At 36.5% G+C, this 20,888-nt stretch overlaps 2 protein-coding genes and 1 pseudogene across 2 annotated transcripts; 2 read left to right on the forward strand and 1 right to left on the reverse strand.

The window, feature by feature from the left end:
• Nucleotides 1–933: 933 nt before the first annotated feature.
• Nucleotides 934–1,904, reverse strand: LOC141813833 (cyclic phosphodiesterase-like). Its single transcript, XM_074701822.1, has 3 exons — nucleotides 1,570–1,904; nucleotides 1,433–1,487; nucleotides 934–1,355 (listed from the first exon to the last, which is right to left on the reverse strand). The coding sequence occupies exons 1-3, from the start codon at nucleotides 1,852–1,854 to the stop codon at nucleotides 1,144–1,146; spliced, it is 552 nt and encodes a 183-aa protein (XP_074557923.1). The 5' UTR covers nucleotides 1,855–1,904; the 3' UTR covers nucleotides 934–1,143.
• Nucleotides 1,905–5,263: 3,359 nt separating this feature from the next.
• On the forward strand, nucleotides 5,264–7,423 carry LOC141813832 (heat stress transcription factor A-4b-like; annotated as a pseudogene).
• A 1,187-nt stretch (nucleotides 7,424–8,610) lies between these two features.
• Nucleotides 8,611–12,721, forward strand: LOC141813186 (putative alpha,alpha-trehalose-phosphate synthase [UDP-forming] 7). Its single transcript, XM_074701103.1, has 3 exons — nucleotides 8,611–10,743; nucleotides 11,449–11,722; nucleotides 11,980–12,721. The coding sequence occupies exons 1-3, from the start codon at nucleotides 8,717–8,719 to the stop codon at nucleotides 12,301–12,303; spliced, it is 2,625 nt and encodes an 874-aa protein (XP_074557204.1). The 5' UTR covers nucleotides 8,611–8,716; the 3' UTR covers nucleotides 12,304–12,721.
• Nucleotides 12,722–20,888: the final 8,167 nt, after the last annotated feature.

Below are 20,888 nucleotides of genomic sequence, written 5' to 3' on the forward strand. Positions count from 1 at the left end.
CAACATATCCTCGACTAGCATCAGTTTCTCAAGCTTGGTTACCTTAGTAAGATTCAAAACTTGCACTCGGCTTTATCAAACTTCCTAATGTTTTCCTCTTCTTCCTCAGCTTCTCGCCTTCTTGTCACCTAGTATCTTAAGATACTTTACATTCCTCTCAATAACCTGCTATTCATCTTCAGGTGCTGGATAAGATTACTAAGGGTCATGAACTTTCTTCTGTTATAACAATTCTAACTTACACTTGTCTCTTGGGAGCTTCCTGAACTCTTGAAAATGAAAAGAAACAAATTCTCACTTAGTTGGAAGACAATGAAGATTAAAAAAGCAGCATTGGAGATTGGCAGAGTGGAAGTCCCAATCCATTATATTTCCAGCTGGCATTGGCTCACAACTTTCTTTTATGTGAAATGTTGCCAGAAGCTTGACCGGTAAAGGTCTTTGACTGTATCTTTTGTACTAGTTATGGATTGCTCCTATCGAATTGGTATTGCATAGCATAATGGGCATGTAGAAGTTAAAAAAGAATGTAGAACATCAACAATGGCTCTCATTTTGGAGGTTATCTCCCATCATGAAAAAAGGAAAAGAGAACTAGCAAAAATGACATTATTAAAAACAAAATACCAGATATACTGGTCGAATGCTTACCCAGAAAGAAATCAATCAATTCAACGATTGAAAAAAAAAGAAGCATCAATCAAAAAGAAGCAATGAAGCATCAATCAAAAAAAACTTACCCGTAAGCTGTTAGTGTAGACACCTTTCTATGACCAGAAGCAGAAGAGGGATAAGCTATTTGTTTAATGAATTTCTAGTTAGTGCTTTCATGCAAAAGAATGTTAAACTAAACTCTTTCTTTGCGGCACTTAGGCATAAGCTATTATATTATATTACTTATCCATACAACAAATCTGTTCAGTATTTGTCACCCAAATGCATTTATTCATGGCTTGCAAATTCATAAGAAACATTGCCATTGTTGAATAGTTGATAGCAGATTCAGCAACAAGAAAGTAACTAAATTGGGTAGAAGCGTAGCAAGAACTATTCATAAGCTTATTGCAGTTCACTGTGACCATTGGTCGAGCAGATTGTAAGCATGTTAAGGACTAGGTTATTAGTGGAGTGGGTTGAGGGAGTTTACTTGGGATTTGGAGGCAGCTGGTAGACCTCCACTGGCTCCCACGATTCCAAGGTCTTGTCTTCGGGGTCCGTCTTGTAGAGCGCGAGCGCCACGACCTCGAAGGTGACACCGGCGATCTCCTTGTCCAGCTCTTCCACCCGCTGCCGAGCCTTCTCCTTCACCTCGTCCGGCAAATCCGCGTACAAGAGACTCAAATGCGGAGTATACGCTGCGATCCAGAGGGTAATCAAAAGCCGAACGATCTCAAGTGAAACAACTAGCTTTGAGTGAAATCGCTAAGCTTACGCATCGAATTTTCGTATCCGAAGTGGGCGCAGGCGTGGGATTTGGTCTCGATCACCTTGCCGATAACCAGCAGAGGAAAGAATCAAGTTAGGGTTTTGAGGAGACATCTGTTGAAAAGGAGGGTGTTAAGGACGTGCCTCGGGGGACGGATCAATGAAGAGGAAGAAGGTGCCGGCGGCAGCGGTGGAGACACGGGCAGGGTAACGGGAGAGTGCGGCGCAGGCGGATCGGAATCGGTGGAGAGCGTCGTCGGGCGCGAGGGAGATGGCGCCGACGACGGTGATGTGGGGCTCGAACGCGGGGCCTCCGAACTCGGAGCGGAGGGCGGCCATGATACGCTTGATCCGGTCACGCACGTCCCCCGGCGGTAAAGCCCACACGGAGTACACCTCCTTCGCCGCCTCAGCTGGGGCCTCGTCCATTGGTGTCAGTCGGGGAGCTGACGAGGAGAAAGGGACGAGGCGGAGAAAGGCAGGAAATCGCCGGTGCGGGAAAGTTTCAATTTGGCCACTAAAGATTACCTTAGATTTTTAAAAACACCCTTTATTTTCCAAAATCACTAAAATACCCTTTATTTCTTTCAACTAAGGATAGGACTGAACAAAATTTCGATTAAACCGAATAAGTCGATCAAATCGAACTGAATTTTTAATTCGATTTAGTTTTTTCAGAATTTCAGTTTTATTTAATAAAAAAATTAGATTTTTCGTTTAATCAGTTCGGGTTTGATTTTTAAAGTTCTTATTTGGTTTACCAGAATAAACCGAATAACTACGGCACAAGTCCGAACCCGCAGTAAAAAAAATCCTACCCTTTTGCAGTTTCGCCTCACTCGCGATTCCCTCCCGCTCCCGCAGACGGCAGACCTTGCCTCTTCATTGCGATTCCCTCACTGTCGCGAGTTCTCCGCCACGACTCTCCATAGACCGCAGCTTCGTTAGACCGCCGTGACTCTCCAACTTTCCTCTTCGGTTCTTCCCCTCATTCTCGCTCCTCAGCGCCGTCGTGAGTCGTGATTCTCCTCGCGACCTCATGCGATTCGTGTCCCAGTCTTGGCCTCTTTTGTCTTTTCGCGCCCCACACTCCCACTCGCCTGATCCCCTCTCTCGCCGGCCGCTCGATCCCGCCTGTGCTCGCCAGTCGCCGCCGACTTACCCTAAACCTAAAACCTCATTCTACAACCACCGAGACTCGAGTCAAATCTCAGTCTACAGCCACCGCCTCTTCTGTCTTTTCTCTCGAGACTCGAGTCTCTCCTCAAGTCTACAGCCACCGCGCCACATATTACAGGTATATTTCCATGTCCATAATCGAATTAAGCTATTTGTGTTAGAAAAAATTGGTTAATTCGAATTAACCGATATTTAATCGGTTCGGTTTATTCAGTTATTATCAAAAAATTCGGTCGGTTCGGTTTGGTCAAAAAATTCGGTTTATTCAATTTTCGGTTTATTCGGTTCGGTTCGATTCGGTTCGGTTTTAACCGAATACTCATCCCTAACTAAGGGCATCTCCAATAGGGGGTATTTGATGTGGATATTTGTTCAAATATCCCCACATATCAAATATCCCATATTGGAGGGGATATTTGTGAGGAGATTGGAAATCACCTTTTGCCCAGTGATTTTCAATTATTTTATTTTAAAAAATAATATAATAATTGATTGTGATATTTAATTATAATATTTGAAAGTGAGATAGGGATAATAGGTGGGGCCCATAAATATTTGATTTGTGGTATATTTGATTGTGAAAGTTGAGATATTTGAGGAAAGAGATATTTGATTGATGATATGGATGTGGGGATCATAAATATTTGGACAAAATATTCGGCAGCATTGTGGATGCCCTAATAAAATAATGACATGACACATATGTGTCACGATATTTTCTTATCATGTAAAGTAACAATATGGACAATTTGGATAAAAAGATAAATTTTTAAATTTTTAAATATATAAAAATAACTTTGAAAAATATGTTTGAATGTTTTGTAAACTCTTCATTAAGAGTAGTTTGTGACCTTTTTTATATCCATTTCTATCTTATCAACTGTAACTTTTTAATTTATTTTTTTTAAAATCATCGTAGGATCAATCATATGGGACTACTGAAATGATGAATTTTATCTTTTCCATAAGTGACCTCTTCTGAAATGGAACTTGATGATGGTGCATTTAAAATAACAATCAACTAATTTATGCATAATAATCTAATTTATAATAATGATAATATAAATTTATTACACCATTGCTTATTCTTGAATTTTATTCTCTTTTATCGATATGGACTTAGTTTACTTAGAGGACTTCGTTTACTTAGACAAAATTGTTATTTTTTTCTTCTTCTTTACTTTTTCCCCAAGTTTATATAAACTCTAAATAATTTTCCTTATGACATAAGGGCATACGTAAGCCAAGATAATGCATGTTGTATGTATGCAATATTATTTTTTAATAAAATAAATAATAAAGTGGTAAATTAATTTGGATAAACAATTAATCTTCTAGGAGCTCACCCTTTTCCATGTATTATCTTCGTAGGAAGATTGATGATGTTGAATTTTCAATTAAGATAAGAAAGAAATTAATATTAAAAAATGGTCTTATAATTCACATGGAGATGAAGAAAGTCATTAATGTTGTCGGGGAAAATATGGACAAGAGAGGAATTTTCCAATTCCATAGTTAGTTGGACTCCAATTTATGAATTAAAAAAAGTAGAGGAAAAATAAAAAAAAAGTTAATTTTTCAAAATGACTCCAATATTTATTAGGTTTATCAAAGCACCGCTAATATTCTTTTATTTTATTGTCAAAATAAATACCTAATTTATCTCCTGAATTATCATATAAACCATTTATTTATTAATAGAGGAATTATTTGAAGGTGTATATTAATATTAATTAAAGATCGAGGATATTTTTGAAAGTTGATAGATAGCGTGGGAAGGGCATTTTAAAAATCACCTAAAACTAAAATTAGATATTTTAAAAATATATATATTAAATCGTTTGATTTCAATTTTCAACACGCTTTGTATTAAAAAAATTATTTAAATAAATAAAAAATAAAATCTACAAAAATGAATAATCTTAATGGCATATTTCTTAAACACGAAATCGTGGCTTATACCACTCATTTTTTCTTTTCTTTTTAATTTTAAGATAAAATTTTATATAAATATATTATTTTATAAATTAATTCACTACTTATTCGGAAAGATTTATGTGTTAGTTTTTAAAAAAATATTAATGTTATTAATGAAAAATGATAGCTTAGAAGATTAGTTAATTAAAAAGACTTAATTTTATCGTTGAAAAGTTTGAACTTCTAGATCATGCACCGTTATTCATCGCGTTGTGTGACGACCATGCTTACGGATTTCTAAATTAAATTTAATTTAATTTAGTGATTAAAAAATAAAATTTTGTAGAGGAATAATTAGGGATATAAATGAATTATTTAATATATACAATACAATTAAATCAAATAAATAAATTTTAATATATATTTAAGTTTGAAAGATTATAAATCGATCATAAACATTATTTATAAATAATATTTTTTAAAAATTAAAAAGTATATTTATTAAATAAAATTTTTTTTATCAAACTTATAAAAAAATAAATAAACTTTTAAAATGAATAAATAAATCAGTTATTAACTAATTAAATAAATTTTAAAAATGCATTTCAATTTCTCATAATTAAATTTATTATTTATTATTGGAAATTATTTTAATTTCTTATCGCTTAAACAGAGTGCATATAAATATGCATAGCAAGGTTTCGATCAAATGAGGATCTTTATTCCTCTGCTTCATCTTCCTCGTCGGTTTCGTTGTCCCCTCCTAACCTAAAAGCCCTAGCTTTCCTTGTTTGTCATCTGAAACCAACGGAAAGATCGCTCCTTTCGCGCTCTGATCACGGTTTCTTTGTTAGATTCGAGGAACTTTGTCGATTTCACGAAGAGCAGTGTCGGAGCTGATTAACCCTAAATTTCAGTTGGTTCTTGGTAGCTGGTGATGAATGGAGGGCGCCCAAGGGAGCTCGAATTCCCCTCCCCCTTTCCTCCTTAAAACCTACGACATGGTGGACGATCCTTGGACGGACTCCATTGTCTCATGGAGCGCCTCCGATGCGAGCTTCGTCGTGTGGTGCCCGCCGGATAACTTCTTTTGTGAGGGATTTGCTGCCCAAGTATTTCAAGCACAATAACTTCTCCAGCTTTGTGAGGCAGCTCAATACCTATGTAAGTGACTGGCACAAAGTTGGACATCACAGGGTATATTAGAATCCCTAGAAAATTAATCTTTCGAGTTCAACAACTTTCTTTATGCTCGTTGTCCCCTCCTAACCGAAAAGCCCTATTCTTTAGCAAGTTGGAATTTTTTAAGCTCTTTGTTGAGGTATTTGAATGTTCAAATCAAATTTATAAGCTCAAGCCCTTTATTTTCTATGTAAGTGATTAAGCTGTATGGTTTTCTCCTTTGACATAAGGGAAGTTCAGATCAAGATCGAGAAATGTCGAAGTTTATTCCGAGTTGAGGGTAGAAAGATCTTTTACTGACAGTTTAAGCTTTCAGATTACAGTGGCACAATCAATTGTTGGACATCACAGGGTATATATAAATGAAGAAGATATAGATAACTGCTTCTTATGCACTAAATGATCTTCTAGTGATTCAATAAATCAAGTTAATTTGTTTCTTATGTATCCTCCAGGGTTTCCGAAAGATAGATCCTGACCGGTGGGAGTTCGCGAATGAGGATTTTGTTCGAGGGCAGAGACACCTTCTGAGAAACATATACAGGCGCAAACCAGTTCATAGTCATTCCAACCCCTCTGGTCCATCACCATTAGCAGAAGCTGAGAGACAGGAGCTCAAAGAGGAGATCGAGAAGCTCAAGCAAGAAAAGCTTATACTTCTGAATGAGCTTCAGATGCACACCTACCATTACAATGGAATCGAGCAGCAAATACAGTCCTTGGAGGACAGACTTCAGTCTATGGAAAATAGACAAGGTAGTTTAGTTGCCTGCTTGAAACGAGTCATGCAAGAACCCCAGTTCCTCGCGGAGCTTCAGAGGAACAAGAAGAGGAGATTGCCAAAAATAGTGTTTTTGGAAGAGGATTGGGACTCGGCAGGAGATCAAAATTTAGCTTTGCAGCACATTGCCACAGAGAGTCCACAAATGGTTTCATTGCACACAATTGACATGGGAGCTTTTGAGGAAATGGAGTCACCCTTGAATTCATTGGAGAATATTTTCAGAGGTGCTGTTGATCAAGCATTCGAAGACATGTTCTATGACAGTATTGTTCCTTTTCCATTGGATGTAATTGCCACCGAGACGAGTGTATCGACAGTGAAGACCAACAAACATCTGCGTGCTCTATTGCCTGATGTTCAACCTTCTTCAGCCAAAGTGGTAGATATTCATCCATTTTCAGATATAACAAAATGCAAAACTCAAACAGATTCACAAACCAAAGTTTCTACAGATACGAACTCAGAACCAACTGCAACAGAAGTCTACTCACCGAGAAATCAAAATACATCGGCGGCAGCATCGACAGTGCACACTGGAGCAAATGATGGATTTTGGGAACAATTTCTTACTGAGGTTCCAGGTTCTTCTTCTGATACGCAGCAAATCCAGTCTAAAGGAAGAGATTCAGATCGCAAACCAAGTGCAGAAAAGCTGCGAGAACAACAAAGCACATGTTGGAACTGGAAAAACATCGATCACCTTGTGGTAAAGATTGGTAATCTGACTTCAGTAGGGAAGAACTGAATTAGAACTCATAGTAGTCATGTATGATAGAATCGATTTAGTTCTTGATTCGTTATGTTGCTTGCCTCCTTGTTCAGGAGGCAACTTATAGCTTTCTCCCCATTGTATGTATTGTATCCTTTTGAAGTATTTTTGGATCATGTAGCATGTAACTTTCCATATGGTTAGGGATCAATTCAAAATATGTTTGTGCCTCCATTTTTGACATGAGTGACACTCTTGTTTGAATACTATACGATCCGGTTGGTTGTTCTCAGGAGAAGGAGAGATGAGAATTTTTTTTACAAAAAAATAAAAGTAATTGATATTTTTGAATATAATAAGAAAATTCATTACAAGTCATGTTGTTTCCGTAGAGGAACAAAATTTCCAACAAAATTCCATAGAGGAGACAAGGTTCCCTAGGTTGATCACCAACAACCCTAGACTACACCACACTACACTACAAACACCACACAATTCTCATTGATTTTCCAAATGCATGGGTCATAATCTTATCCGAACAAACAAGACCAATCCGATCCACAACCCTAATTTGTTATATTCCCATCCCATCTATCTTTTGAAAGATTGCGATCTATTTAGTGTGATTTGAAAAAGAAATCCCCAAACACAATGTTGAATATTCTTTTTTTCCAAGGTCACATTCTCATCTAAGCAAAGGCAAGTTGATATTTGCATAGCTTCTCTTTGTTTCTTTGCCTTTTCAATGATGGGACATGTAATAATGAGGATTTAAATATCACATTGAGTATTTTTGAATGCGTCCCACGCATGATCGATTTCATTACTATCTATAAAAAGGTAAATCAAAAAATTACAATTAATCACGATAGAGAAAGGTATTATTTCGATTTCATCGAGATTCAAACCATTGTCCTTTTTTACAACTCTACTCCATCGTAATCAACTCAGCTATATTTCGGGGACATAGATTTCAGGAAATCTATTAGTGATATTGAACTGTGATATTAGGATTCATTTATACTTTTCAAACTTATCTAGTGGCCAAACTATGAGATCGGATTGTCCATCTCCTTTTGTAAAAGGTGTAATCTGCCACCCCAGTGGTCTCACACAATCGGTCCTACGACCATCTGTGAAGAGGTAAATCGAAAAACTACAGTTGGTCACGATGGAGGAGAGTATTGTTCGGCTTTGTCAAGATTCAAATTCTTGTCTTCTTCTACAAATATACTCCGTCGTAATTAACTCAATTATGTTGCCAAGAGCCGGATTGTCCATCTCCGAATAGAGATGAGGGGGATTTGTACTTTTCACAAAACATGAGCAGTATTTTAAAATATCTGTTAAACATGAGGGGCATGTAAAAAAATGACCGAAAGTTCAACTCCCTCATTATCCAATTCATCAACCAGGGTGGGGGCATCCATGGCGGTCTTTGATTCCTCCTCCATTGTCTTCTAGGGCTTCTCGCTTCTGATCTGAGCTCTGCGCAGGAAAAGAAGCGGTGGAAAGCCAAGATGATGTCCAGATCGTACACCAACCTTCTCGATTTGGCCTCGGGGAACTTTGAGGCGCTGAGTCTTGGCGGCGGCGGCGGCGGAGGAGGAGGAGCGCGAGGGTTGCGGCGGATGTCTAGGGTGATGACGGTGCCGTGTGCGCTGGCGGATCTGCAGGAAGAGGAGGAGCGGGCGAGCAGCGTGGCCTCCGACGTGCAGTCCTCGCAGGCGCAGGAGCGGATCATCATCGTGGCCAACCAACTCCCGGTGCGGGCTCGCCGCCGTCAGGACGGCCGCGGGTGGAGCTTCTCCTGGGACGAGGACTCCCTTCTTCTCCAGCTCAAGGACGGGCTCCCGGAAGACATGGAGGTGCTCTACGTTGGCTCCCTGCAAGTCGACGTGGAGGTTCACGAGCAGGACGATGTGGCACAGACGCTACTCGATCGGTTCAAGTGCGTGCCGGCCTTCCTCCCTCCGGATCTGTATGACCGCTTCTACCATGGATTCTGCAAGCGCCGCCTCTGGCAGCTCTTCCACTACATGCTCCCCTTCTCCGCCTCCTCCTCCTCCCGTGGCGGTCGCTTCGATCGGTCCTTGTGGGAGGCATACGTCCTCGCCAACAAGCTCTTCTCCGATAAGGTGATCGAGGTGATCAACCCGGAAGACGACTACGTGTGGATCCACGACTACCACCTCATGGCCCTCCCAACTTTTCTCCGCCGCCGCTTCAACCGCCTCCGGATGGGCTTCTTCCTCCACGTCCCGTTCCCTTCCTCTGAGATCTACCGCACCCTCCCCTTTCGCGAGGAGATCCTCAAAGCCCTCCTCAACTGCGACCTCATCGGCTTCCACACATTTGACTACGCCCGCCACTTCCTCTCCTGCTGCAGCCGCATGCTTGGCATCGAATACCAATCCAAGCGCGGCTACATCGGACTGGACTACTTTGGTCGCACCATCGGGATCAAGATTTTACCCGTCGGCATCCACATGAGCCAGCTTCAGTCCATGCTCCACCTCCCCGACAAGGAGTGGCGGGTAAACGAGCTTCGCCAGCAGTTCGACGGAAAAACCGTTCTCCTCGGCGTTGACGACATGGACTTATTCAAAGGGATCAACCTCAAACTGCTTGCTTTTGAGCACTTGCTAAAACTTCACCCCAAGTGGCAGGGGAGAGCAGTCCTTGTCCAAATTGCCAATCCAGCAAGGGCCCAAGGAAAGGATCTGAAAGAGATCCAGGACGAGATTGAGGAGAGTTGTCAAAGGATCAATGCGACCTTCGGTCATGAAGGGTACAGCCCAGTGGTTCTCATCGAGCGACCCATGTCGGCGGTTGAGAAGATCGCTTACTATACTATTGCGGAGTGTGTTATAGTCACTGCTGTTAGGGACGGCATGAACTTGACTCCCTATGAGTACATTGTTTGCAGACAAGGGGCATTTGACTCCAATGATTCAGTGGCAAATGACCCAAACAAGAGCATGCTGGTGGTCTCAGAATTCATTGGTTGCTCTCCCTCTCTTAGTGGTGCGATTCGAGTCAACCCTTGGAATATAGAGACCACTGGGGAAGCAATGAATGAGGCTATCTCACTTTCTGATGGGGAGAAACAATTGCGACATGAGAAACACTACCGTTATGTCAAAACTCATGACGTCGCTTATTGGTCAAGGAGCTTCATGCAGGACTTGGAGAGAACCTGCAAGGACCATTTCAGGAGGAGCAGTTGGGGAGTTGGTCTTGGATTTGGATTCAGGGTGGTTGCGATGGATCCCAATTTTAGAAAGCTTGATGCGGAACAAATTGTCTCAGCTTATACAAATTCTAAGAGTAGGGCTATCTTACTGGATTATGATGGAACGTTGGTGCCACAAACATCCATCAACAAAAAGCCTAACCCAGAAGTTCTTAGGATAATCAATGCTCTTTGTGAAGATAAGAAGAATGTAGTTTTTATTGTCAGTGGAAGAGGCCGGCAGAGTCTAAATGATTGGTTTTCACCATGTGAGAAACTTGGAATTGCATCTGAACATGGATACTTCATCAGGTACTCTCTTCTTGGTTTATGATATTTTACATTCAATTAAAAAAAAAGCATCTAGGAACATGCCAATTAGAAGTGAGACCTAACAAATTGTAGAAATTTCATCATTCAGTATATGGAACATGCTCAATTACTGCATAATAGTCTAACAGATTTAGTCATTTCTTTTGTTGTTTCATGCCGTTTCATGATGAGGAACCATTGACCGTGAACTACGTAAATTTATATTATACTTGGAGAATGCATATGAAGAGAGATCATTGGCATTTGCCTGCTTAGTAAGTGAGGAAAACATATGAAAAAGAAAAAAGTTACATACAGCATGGTAAGTTATGTGTTGAAACAATGCACAAAAGGTTCTACACTAAGTATATAGTGCACATATAGTATGTACTGAATACAACAAGCCATTTTTTCTTTAATTCAAACAATTGTGCATGTCAATTTGCAGTTGAGCTGGATTTAAGTTGTCTTAATAAATTGTTATCTGATATCTTCAAATGCTGCTTTACATAGTCCAAACATTCATGATCACCAGTAATTACCCAAAGCAAGCTATCGCCTTTCTAATACACGCTAATGCAATCTCATAATTACTGATGTGCATAGTCTCTAATGTTCTACATTGTTTCTAGGTATGCTGTTTAATAAGTGGAAGAATAAACACATTCATATATTAATATGCTTGTGTCATCTCAATATATGCAGGTGGACTCAACATGAAGGATGGGAAACCCATAGCCAGGCCATGGATTTTTCATGGATGCAGATTGCTGAACCAGTGATGAAACTGTATACAGAGTCTACTGATGGATCTGCTATTGAAACCAAAGAAAGCGCTTTAGTTTGGCATCATAGGGATGCAGAGCCTGGCTTTGGGTCTGCCCAGGCAAAGGAAATGCTGGATCATTTAGAGAGTGTACTTACAAATGAACCTGTCACTGTGAAGAGTGGCAAGTTTATTGTTGAAGTTAAACCTCAGGTATGCTTCCATACTGTACTAAGCTTGTAATCATCACTAATCTCAGATGCATCATGCCCTGTGCTGTGTCATTTGTTCTGAAACAACTGATCTATCATTAGTAGTTAAAGTTCTCTTATAAATGATTTTCAATCCTAAGGCTTCGTTGTATCTTACATACTGTTATTTGCTGTTGCAAATTACTGTTGAATCAATTTTCTGAAAATCTTGCATTGTTAGCATTTTTCTGTTTCATCGTGCTGCTGTTGCTGTTACAGGGAGTTAGCAAAGGCCTAGTAGCAGAGAAAATTCTGTCGTCAATGGCTGCAAAGGGAAGACCAGCCGATTTTGTGTTGTGCATTGGGGATGACAGGTCCGATGAGGACATGTTTGAAGGCATTGCTGGTGTAGTAGCAAAGGATATGGTAGCTTCTAATGCGTTAATGTTTGGTTGCACTGTTGGCCAGAAGCCAAGCAAGGCTCGCTATTACTTGGATGATACAAATTCTGTCTTACACACACTTTCAGCACTCGCTGATGCCTCTGAGCCTTTCTTTTCACTCGAGGAGACAATTGAACCAGCCCCATCCCCTCAGATCTAAATTGATAATTCACAGTGATAGTTAGTTCATAGTGGCTGTTGAATTGCAATGGATTTGCCAAAATTTTCCCATGGCCCTCAAAGCCAACACAGATCTGAACAGCTGAGTGACTTTGTATTTATATCTGATCAGATTGCTTAGAAGACAATAATCTGTTCATGTCCGGAGATTCTGCAAGGAAGAAACATTTCCAATTATCTAGATACTCACATAGTAGCAGCCCTTTCCCTCCTGAGGCAAATTATTCCACTTAATTGATCGGGAGTCAGTTTAGGAAGAAGAAATTTACTACTACTACCATTATTTTTGACATTCTTGTGAATGAAGATCAATGGCTTCAACATGTCAATCAGTTGAATATTATTGATCGTGTGTTTTCAACTAAAAGAGTTAAATTTCATTAAATCTTTTCTAGTTATATACCTGAGCAGCTATTGCTTCACCACTGGTCGTCCTGTATTTTCTCCATTATTGAAAGGTAACCCCGAAGATGAAGTTTCCATTGCTATGTGGAAACAAGTTGAACACTGCAGCCTCCTGAAACATTACAACTGAACAGATGGTACCACTTTGATTTCTTTGATTATGGCCACAACTGTCAAGAATTCTTTTTCTGTTAACTGATGCAATGTTTTGCACAAGTTTCTGTACTCGCAGGGGCCTTCAATGATGATGACAGAAATTGTTTAGCTTTCTTGGGAAATCAAAAGCAAACTAGATTGACTTCAGTGATGATTCCAGAAATTGTTTGGCTTTCTTGGGAAATCAAAAGCAAACCAGATTGCCATGTCTTTGAATCTTGAATAGGAGCTAGCACTGACAGAAGAGGACCACTTGCTAACTCATTTATTGGTCAGGAAATGGAAAGCTCTTTCTTCTCTGCAAGTCCTATTGTTGCAGATGTTTTGGCACAAGAGGGCATACCTCAATTATAGCAACCGATTCACCTTCCATTCACAAATTCCACTTATGGTTGGTCCTTTTGGACTTCGATTGCACAAGTTAGATCTGGTGTTGTAATATGTTTTCTGTTTTTCAAGTTAAGCAAGCTAAGCATTTCCTCTTTCTAATAACAATCCACTAAATAAGCCAACTGTATCATGCTCATTAGAAGAGGATCACCATCTAGATCTGATCATGGTTTGGAACCGATAGTTTGGAACAATTTGAAAAATTTTGACCTTTAATCCTAACTTTCAAAGGTGTTTTTCATGATTATTATTTCTATTTTATTTTTGTAAAAAAGTTTAAAATTTTAAAAATATCAAAAAATCAAAAATAAAAAAGGTGTGAATTTATTTAAGTTGTTTACCTATCATTTATGCCCACGTTGTAATTTTTACGTTGTAAAGTTGTATTTCTTTTATTCTTTTTATAACTTTCTCATGTAGTCTTACATTAGACATCAATGATTTTTTATCAAATGTTAATATTATTATGTTTTAATATAATGAGATATATATCATATAAATTATAAATGATAGTCTTCGTTATATATATAATTTTATTAAATAAATTATATGCCTCGATAAATTATTATTAAATATATTATATAATTCAAAATGATTTCTATAAACTTAATAAGTTAGATATTAAATGGTTAAAAAATAAAATAAAGCCAAGTTAGATGTAAATAGATATAAAAAAAGGAGTTAAATGACATTAACAAATTTAATAATTTGAAAGTGGAATCGGTATAGATTAGAAAAATTCAGAACAAATAAATAAAAAAATAACTTCAATAAAAAGATAGAATAGTTCATATTACAAATTTTAAAATAAAAAATTTAATTTATATTGAATCACATCATTAATATTATTAAATAAGTAAAAAAATTAAATCAATTTAAAAAATAAAGATTTTTAAAATATATATATATATAGATGAATCAACAGTTATCCACTAGTTGAACTAGTAGTTTAGTCCGATTTAATTTAGACCGTGGGCAGGCCTATTGTCAACCCGCATCTTCACTTCCTATTTTGATAAAGCAAGAGCAGTTTCTTCATCATCCTATTATTATTCAAAGAATGGGGTTAGTGAAGGTCGATTTATGAGTTTGCAAAGAAAGTGACTTTTCTTGCGTGTGTGATGTTTCATATAATTATCAATAATTTATGACTAATTTATATTGATGTAATCATGTCTTAAATGGTTGAGTTTGATAAAAGGTTTTTTTTTTAAAAGTATTTGATAAAAGGTTCAAATTAGATTACTGTTTGTATTGAGTTTGTTAAATGTGTAAGTGTAAAAATCTTAATAGGTAGTTATAGATTAGTTGGAAAAGTCTAACAAAATCAAAGTGGCTTAGATATTGGAGGTCACGTAGACGTCTAATAAATGTTGGTAGATAACAAAGTCCAATGCCAATTGACAGGTGAAAAATTCACGTAAAAATTGATTAAATTAATAAAAATTTCATATTAAAGGACGAAAGATATCGATGTATGTTTATTTTGAGAAGACAATATCTTATCGTTGTTCCTCATTCGTTTCTCATTTCTATACCCCTACACAAATTTAGTCAATTAGAAATTATGCTTAATTGATTGAAAAGTTGAGTTGACTTGAAACCAACTCCAAGATATTGCACATGCAATTAAAAGGATTCTATTTCAACTTGAATCAATTGAAAGGTAATTTAGTTAGTTGCAAACTTATATTTGCTCCCACGGGCTTAATGCAGTGGTTAAGGTATAATGGGGATTCTTAGTGTCGTAATTTGATCCTCTGTTGGGACATTTGCTGACATTAAATTTAGTGGAAAACTTGGGTTAGATGGTCGTGAGCTTGGGCTGAAGTACCCATAGGTGGAGAAAGCCCATGAGTTTGCATTAGAGTCCCAATTCGATGTTGGACGATTTTACAGGGACGACCAAGACCATGGGATCGACTACCAATGATTTGATGTGCGCTGCGCTTCCATGATTTACCTTTAGAGATCGGTGAAAAATTTTGGTGGGGTAGAATCGGTCACCTCTAAAATTAATTAGATCGTAAGAATTGGACATATGAGTTACAAAAAAATGAAAAATTTATATTTTGTTTGAATCGATCAGTCCGATCAAAAAAGGTCTTGAGTTAATTGATGAAAGCATAAGTTGCATAATAATGTCATGACTATAAAAGTGTTGAGTTAACACAAGATAAAATATTATCCTTTAGAATATACGTACTATTAGATTTAGATAATGTTTATCATCAAATAAGTCATTAGACTTTTTTTAAAAGAATTTTTATATTAATTTAATATTATTGTATGATTATATATAGAATCATTATGTAATATTTTAGGGACGAACAATGAAATAATGTCTTTGGTCAATCAATTCCACTTAATTATTAGATGTCAATCGTTTTGAAGTCATCATCCTATTTCCTGTTTTAATTTTTTTTCTCCAATTTTTCAATAGAGAGACAAAAAGAATTTATTCAATAACAATTAAGTCAATCCAGAGGAGAAATTGTAGTTTGAATATATATATATATATGTTCATATTTATGAATAAAAATTATTAATTATTTATAAATAATATTCATAAATAAATTGATGAATCATATTCATTAATAATTATTTTCAATTTATCCAGAATATTTATTTAACTTTGATTATCATTCAGTGTGTTTATGATTAATCCTATTCATAATCTTCAACTAATAACAACAAAGGATAAAGGAGAAGTCATTTGAATTTCATGTTTGTGAATAAAGATTATGAATTATTTATGAATAATTTCTTTAAATAAAATTTATGAATTTCATTAACAAATCTCTCTTTAAACTCGCAAATAAACAAAAAAATTCTTTGAAATGATCAAACAAGATTGAAATATAAATCTTACTATCCAATTATATATAAATAAACTCTAAAATGTAAAAATTTTAAACAATCTCATAATTTTAAATTACAAATTTGATAATGAATCTTAATTCTAATAAAATTAAATTAAATTTGACTAATTATTTTAACAACTTATTTAATTTGGATTTGACTTAATTATTAATATTATATTAAATATCTAAACTTATTTATTTAATTTAATGAAATATTTAAATCACGAACGTTTATTTCATTCCTCCTCTTTCTTCTTCCACGTAATTAATACGCGTCGGCGAGAGAGAGAGAGAGGGGAGGAGAGAGAGAGAGAGGGAGAGAGAGAGAGAGGTGGAGAATACGCGTCGCCTTGCCCTAGAACCCGACGCAGCAGCGACCACTCGGCGGTGGATCTCGTTCGCACGGTCGTTAATTTTTATCTTCTCTTGCTATTTCTACTCCTCTTTGCTTATTGTTTTTGGTGCTTGATTCGATCTGTTGGCGGTTGTGTTCGTTGTCGGTGGATCTCGGCGCGATCGCCCAGGGGACGTGCAGGTTGACAGAAGAGAGTGAGCACACGGCGGGGAGGGCATCAGTGGAGGTGCCGTCGCTGTGGCGTGCTCACTCATCTCTCTGTCATCCCCATCTCCCCTGGTCGATCGGCGGCTGACACGAATCAAAGATTTCGTCTTTGGTTCCGCTTTTGCGTCGGATCGATGACGATGAACTGGATGAGGGGCAGGGCATCATCTCGGGACGATGGACACGCGTGTGATGGATTCAGCTGTTGCTGATCTTATGTCGGCCACCTGTTCCTCTGTAGTCCAGACTTGTCTCTGGGTGGGTAAGGGTTTCCGAGGTATATAGGATAGACTATAGAATAACATTGCACTTATTTTCCTTCCTTTTTTAAAAAAATTCGTACAAAATAGTAATGTTGACGAGTTTCACTGAAGAATAAAAATGAAAAGCTGATTATTTTTTTATGGATTGGAGTTGGACTGTTGGAAGCGTACGTGACTTTTGAGACGATGGTACTTTGCTTTGGGGAACGGGATTCGATTTTGGAAGACGGGTAGGCACTGGTACCGTCTTAATTATCACTCTGTATCTTCTTTCTGCATTAATGGATGTCACTATTGATATGGATTAAATTTTCTTCTCCCGCTTTCTTCTTCTTCGACTTTCTTCTTCTTCTTTCCTTTTTCCACTTTCTGTAGGTTCCTGGGATTTCCTCTCGTGTCACTGGAAGCTTATTACTTTTTTTTTTTTTCTGTTTCGCCCTCTTTCTCTTTCCATAAAAATTATACTTTTTTCTTGTTTATTTCCAGTGCTTTATTGCTGTGTCTGATGCGTTGCTTGATTTTTTGTTCACTATCTTCTATCAAAATGATTTTTTACTTGTTTATTTCCTCTTCTTTGTTGTTGGATCTGATTTTTGTTCACTTATCTTTTATATAATGGATTGTTTCTTCAGGCAAGTTGAGTGTGAAGAAAGTGCATGGAAGCGGTGCTTTCTGTTCATTTGCCCCTTCTATCTCTTGAGGTAACGATTTAGTTTTTTTCTTATCATGGTACCCCTTGATGTACTTTAATCATCCAAGTTTGACCTTAAGATTGAAATTTGTGGCTCATATATGAGGAGATATTATAGAGATATCATTTCACAACCCTTTATGCCGAGTCAATATCACTTGTGGGGGTTGTGACAAGTAAAGCATATTATCATGCGCATAATGGTAATGTGATTGTGGGCATTATACACACACACACACACACACACACACAAAAGATAGTTGTAGTGATCTAGATTAAGCTAAACTGGATAGATTCTCTTTGAGTGGCTTATATGAAAGATGCAATCTGTTTTCTGGACTTGAATATGGAACATGATTAAACTAAAAATAGTCACTAATTAATCAAAGAGCTACTGGTTTAAGTCCGTTTTATGCTGTTGGGAAGACAGTGATATGAGCCTCGCCAAAGTCCTGTACAACAGTGATGTACTGCCTATATGTTTATAGTAAGAAGGGACGTATAGGGATATAATTAGAGAACATTAAGTCTAATTATAAATGCAATGAGGTCCAGATAACTAGTAAATCTATTATTTTCTTTTAAAAAAAATAATAGCAAAGCATTCTTTGTCAACGCCAACACCATCACAGAAAGACATTTGAAGAGCTTGGAAGGAGATTTTATGCCCTGAAATCATTGTGGGATTTATTTAGTTAGTGCTATATACTTTATTGAATTCAACGGAACTTCTTTGGACGTCATGGGATATATTAATTTGGTTTTGGCTGTTATAGGAAAACCTGAGATCTTTCCAATTACAGCTACTATAGATTCATGACATGGAGGACACAAACTTCTACCATTGACATTTTTAACCAGAACCACTTATTCCTTTGATTTCACTTCTCTGTAATTGCTTTATCTGCACTTTTTTTTTAAAAAAAAATCCTTTGTTATGGATCCTTGTGATGTTTGTTTAAGTTTCTTGTCAACTCCAGAGGGTATATGTAAGTCCACCTTCAAACTTCAATCAAGAACAATAAATAACTAAGGAAGAGGGGAAAACCAAGTTAATCACTGGACTAAATTATTAAAGATTTTAATACAATTCAATAAGGGAAAAAAGAGATCCAGAGTGTTTATAATCTTCCATTTCTAATAATTAGTCAAATTTTTTTCATCTTTGTATTTATGTCAAGAACATTTTACTTTGTTTTATCAAATTTATTTTTGTATTCATTCTCATTCTCTAATTATTATATTCTTGTTTGCTTGAAAGAAATTAGTATCCTCATGAATGCATTGCTTTTAAAATGATGTAATATTTGTGGATGATAAATATTACTAGAAATGGATGATAAATCAATTGATAAAATGCAATATATAAAGAACAGTCTTTTGGGTAGGAGGGGGGCTGCTTCATTTCCATCAATTCTAACGAACATCAAAGATGTACTAACACACAAACACATGATGTCATGAAGTCAATTTTGATATTGGTTTAAATATCATCACCCCTTGCATGATGATCACATACCAGACATGCATGTATTAATATAACATATAAGCATTAAAATGATTGAATAGGTAGCAAGTGCAATACTATTCAGGCTACTGATGTACAGGAAGCTGCTTTATATATTATCACTACTTGCACGACTATTTGTTTCTTATTTATCCTAGTTAGCCTCCATTTAACTTCAGTTTTTAATCTATGCATAATATACTCTATCTATAAGTAATGTTTCTCTGTGCAAAAACTTTATTTTCTTCTTTAGTTGTGTTTCAAAATGGCATTGCTTTTAACTATTAGTTATTAACAATTTCATCATATTATTTAGCACTCAATTTCAAATGGTATTGTTTTTAGCTGTGCTGGCTCAAATTTGTGTAAAAAAGAAATAGGTACTGTAACAATTTCATCATAGCAGTTGGTACTTAGTAAGGTTATGGTAATGGTGTGGCACACACAGACATTGTGCTACTACTGTTAAAGTGCCAATTCATTACATGAAAAATAGCTTAAAATCTATCTACATGTGCAACTTATATGATTGTGGAAACAATATTAGTTATTTTTTATCTAATGAATTCCTTGGGTATTTATTTAGTAAATGGAATATACAAAGAATTGTGATTAAATCAAATATTGCACACCCTCTTAGTATTTGCAAGCATTTAGAATTGGAGCATAACGGAATTTCGGTATATACCATGCACTAACAGCACCATATTGTTAAATGGGGAGGAATATTAGAATTAAAGATCAATATAAGAATCAAGGATCTAGGTCTTATGTTAGTGGGAAATAAAAAAAATATGTCTTCTAATTAGATCATCCACTGTTGGTTTAAATCTAAGAGTAACGTTGAATAATGTCTGCCTTTTGAAATTATGTCATATATATGGAGAAAAAAAGGATTGGGCCGAAACAAAATGCTGGTTAAGAAAGGCTTCATTTCCTTATATTCAGAGGATTTGTTATACTCTTGATGACTTCAGAATTTGAAACATAAAAGGAGTATGTATTAGTTTAATAAATATATTATGCTGTACTGGTGAAGCTAGTGGTATACGAGAGGTCAATTTTCTTGACATTGATTTATATGTCATTTATCTTCTGTGTGATGGTTAGTTTCTCAGTTTCCCTAGCTAGCCTTCAATTTAACTGCTTTGCATTTCATGGTGGGAATATGATTTGGATGGGGAGGAATAGGGCAACAGTACTTATTGATCCAGTGTGTTAAAAAAAGGTCCTTTTTAAAAAAATAATTAAAATTGAAAATGGTATTTCTATATTAACTATAGGTAGTCACAATTTTGTGCATAATGTGGGTGGATGAATTTAGATTTAATGATTAATCTTCAAAACATTCAAATTAGAAATTTTAACCTGAAATTCTTCAAGTTTTTTATAAATGCCTTTTTTTTATGGCTGATATTTAACATTTCATTTTTTGCATGGTTAGGGGTAAATCAAACTCTCTAACTTTAATTTGAGCATTTTTCCAAAAGAGTTTTGTTCTATGATTGGTGCAGATAATTTGTACATTAGGCAAGTAATCTGAGGACTATGTTGTAAGTTCTTGTAGAAAGAGCATATATAGTTTTCCTTTTAAAAGATATAGCTTAGTATTTTTTTATTACTTGATTTTCTTATTATAGTAAATTCAACAAGGATTGTATCCCTTGACTTCATCTTTAAGTTTTCATGTCAAAAAAAATTGTTGTTAACTAGACGATTTCTCTTTT

The sequence above is a fragment of the Curcuma longa genome, chromosome 20, assembly GCF_044706935.1.
Source record: "Curcuma longa cultivar G26 ecotype Majalengka, Jawa Barat chromosome 20, ITB_CL_G26_1.1, whole genome shotgun sequence".
Taxonomy (NCBI): domain Eukaryota; kingdom Viridiplantae; phylum Streptophyta; class Magnoliopsida; order Zingiberales; family Zingiberaceae; genus Curcuma; species Curcuma longa.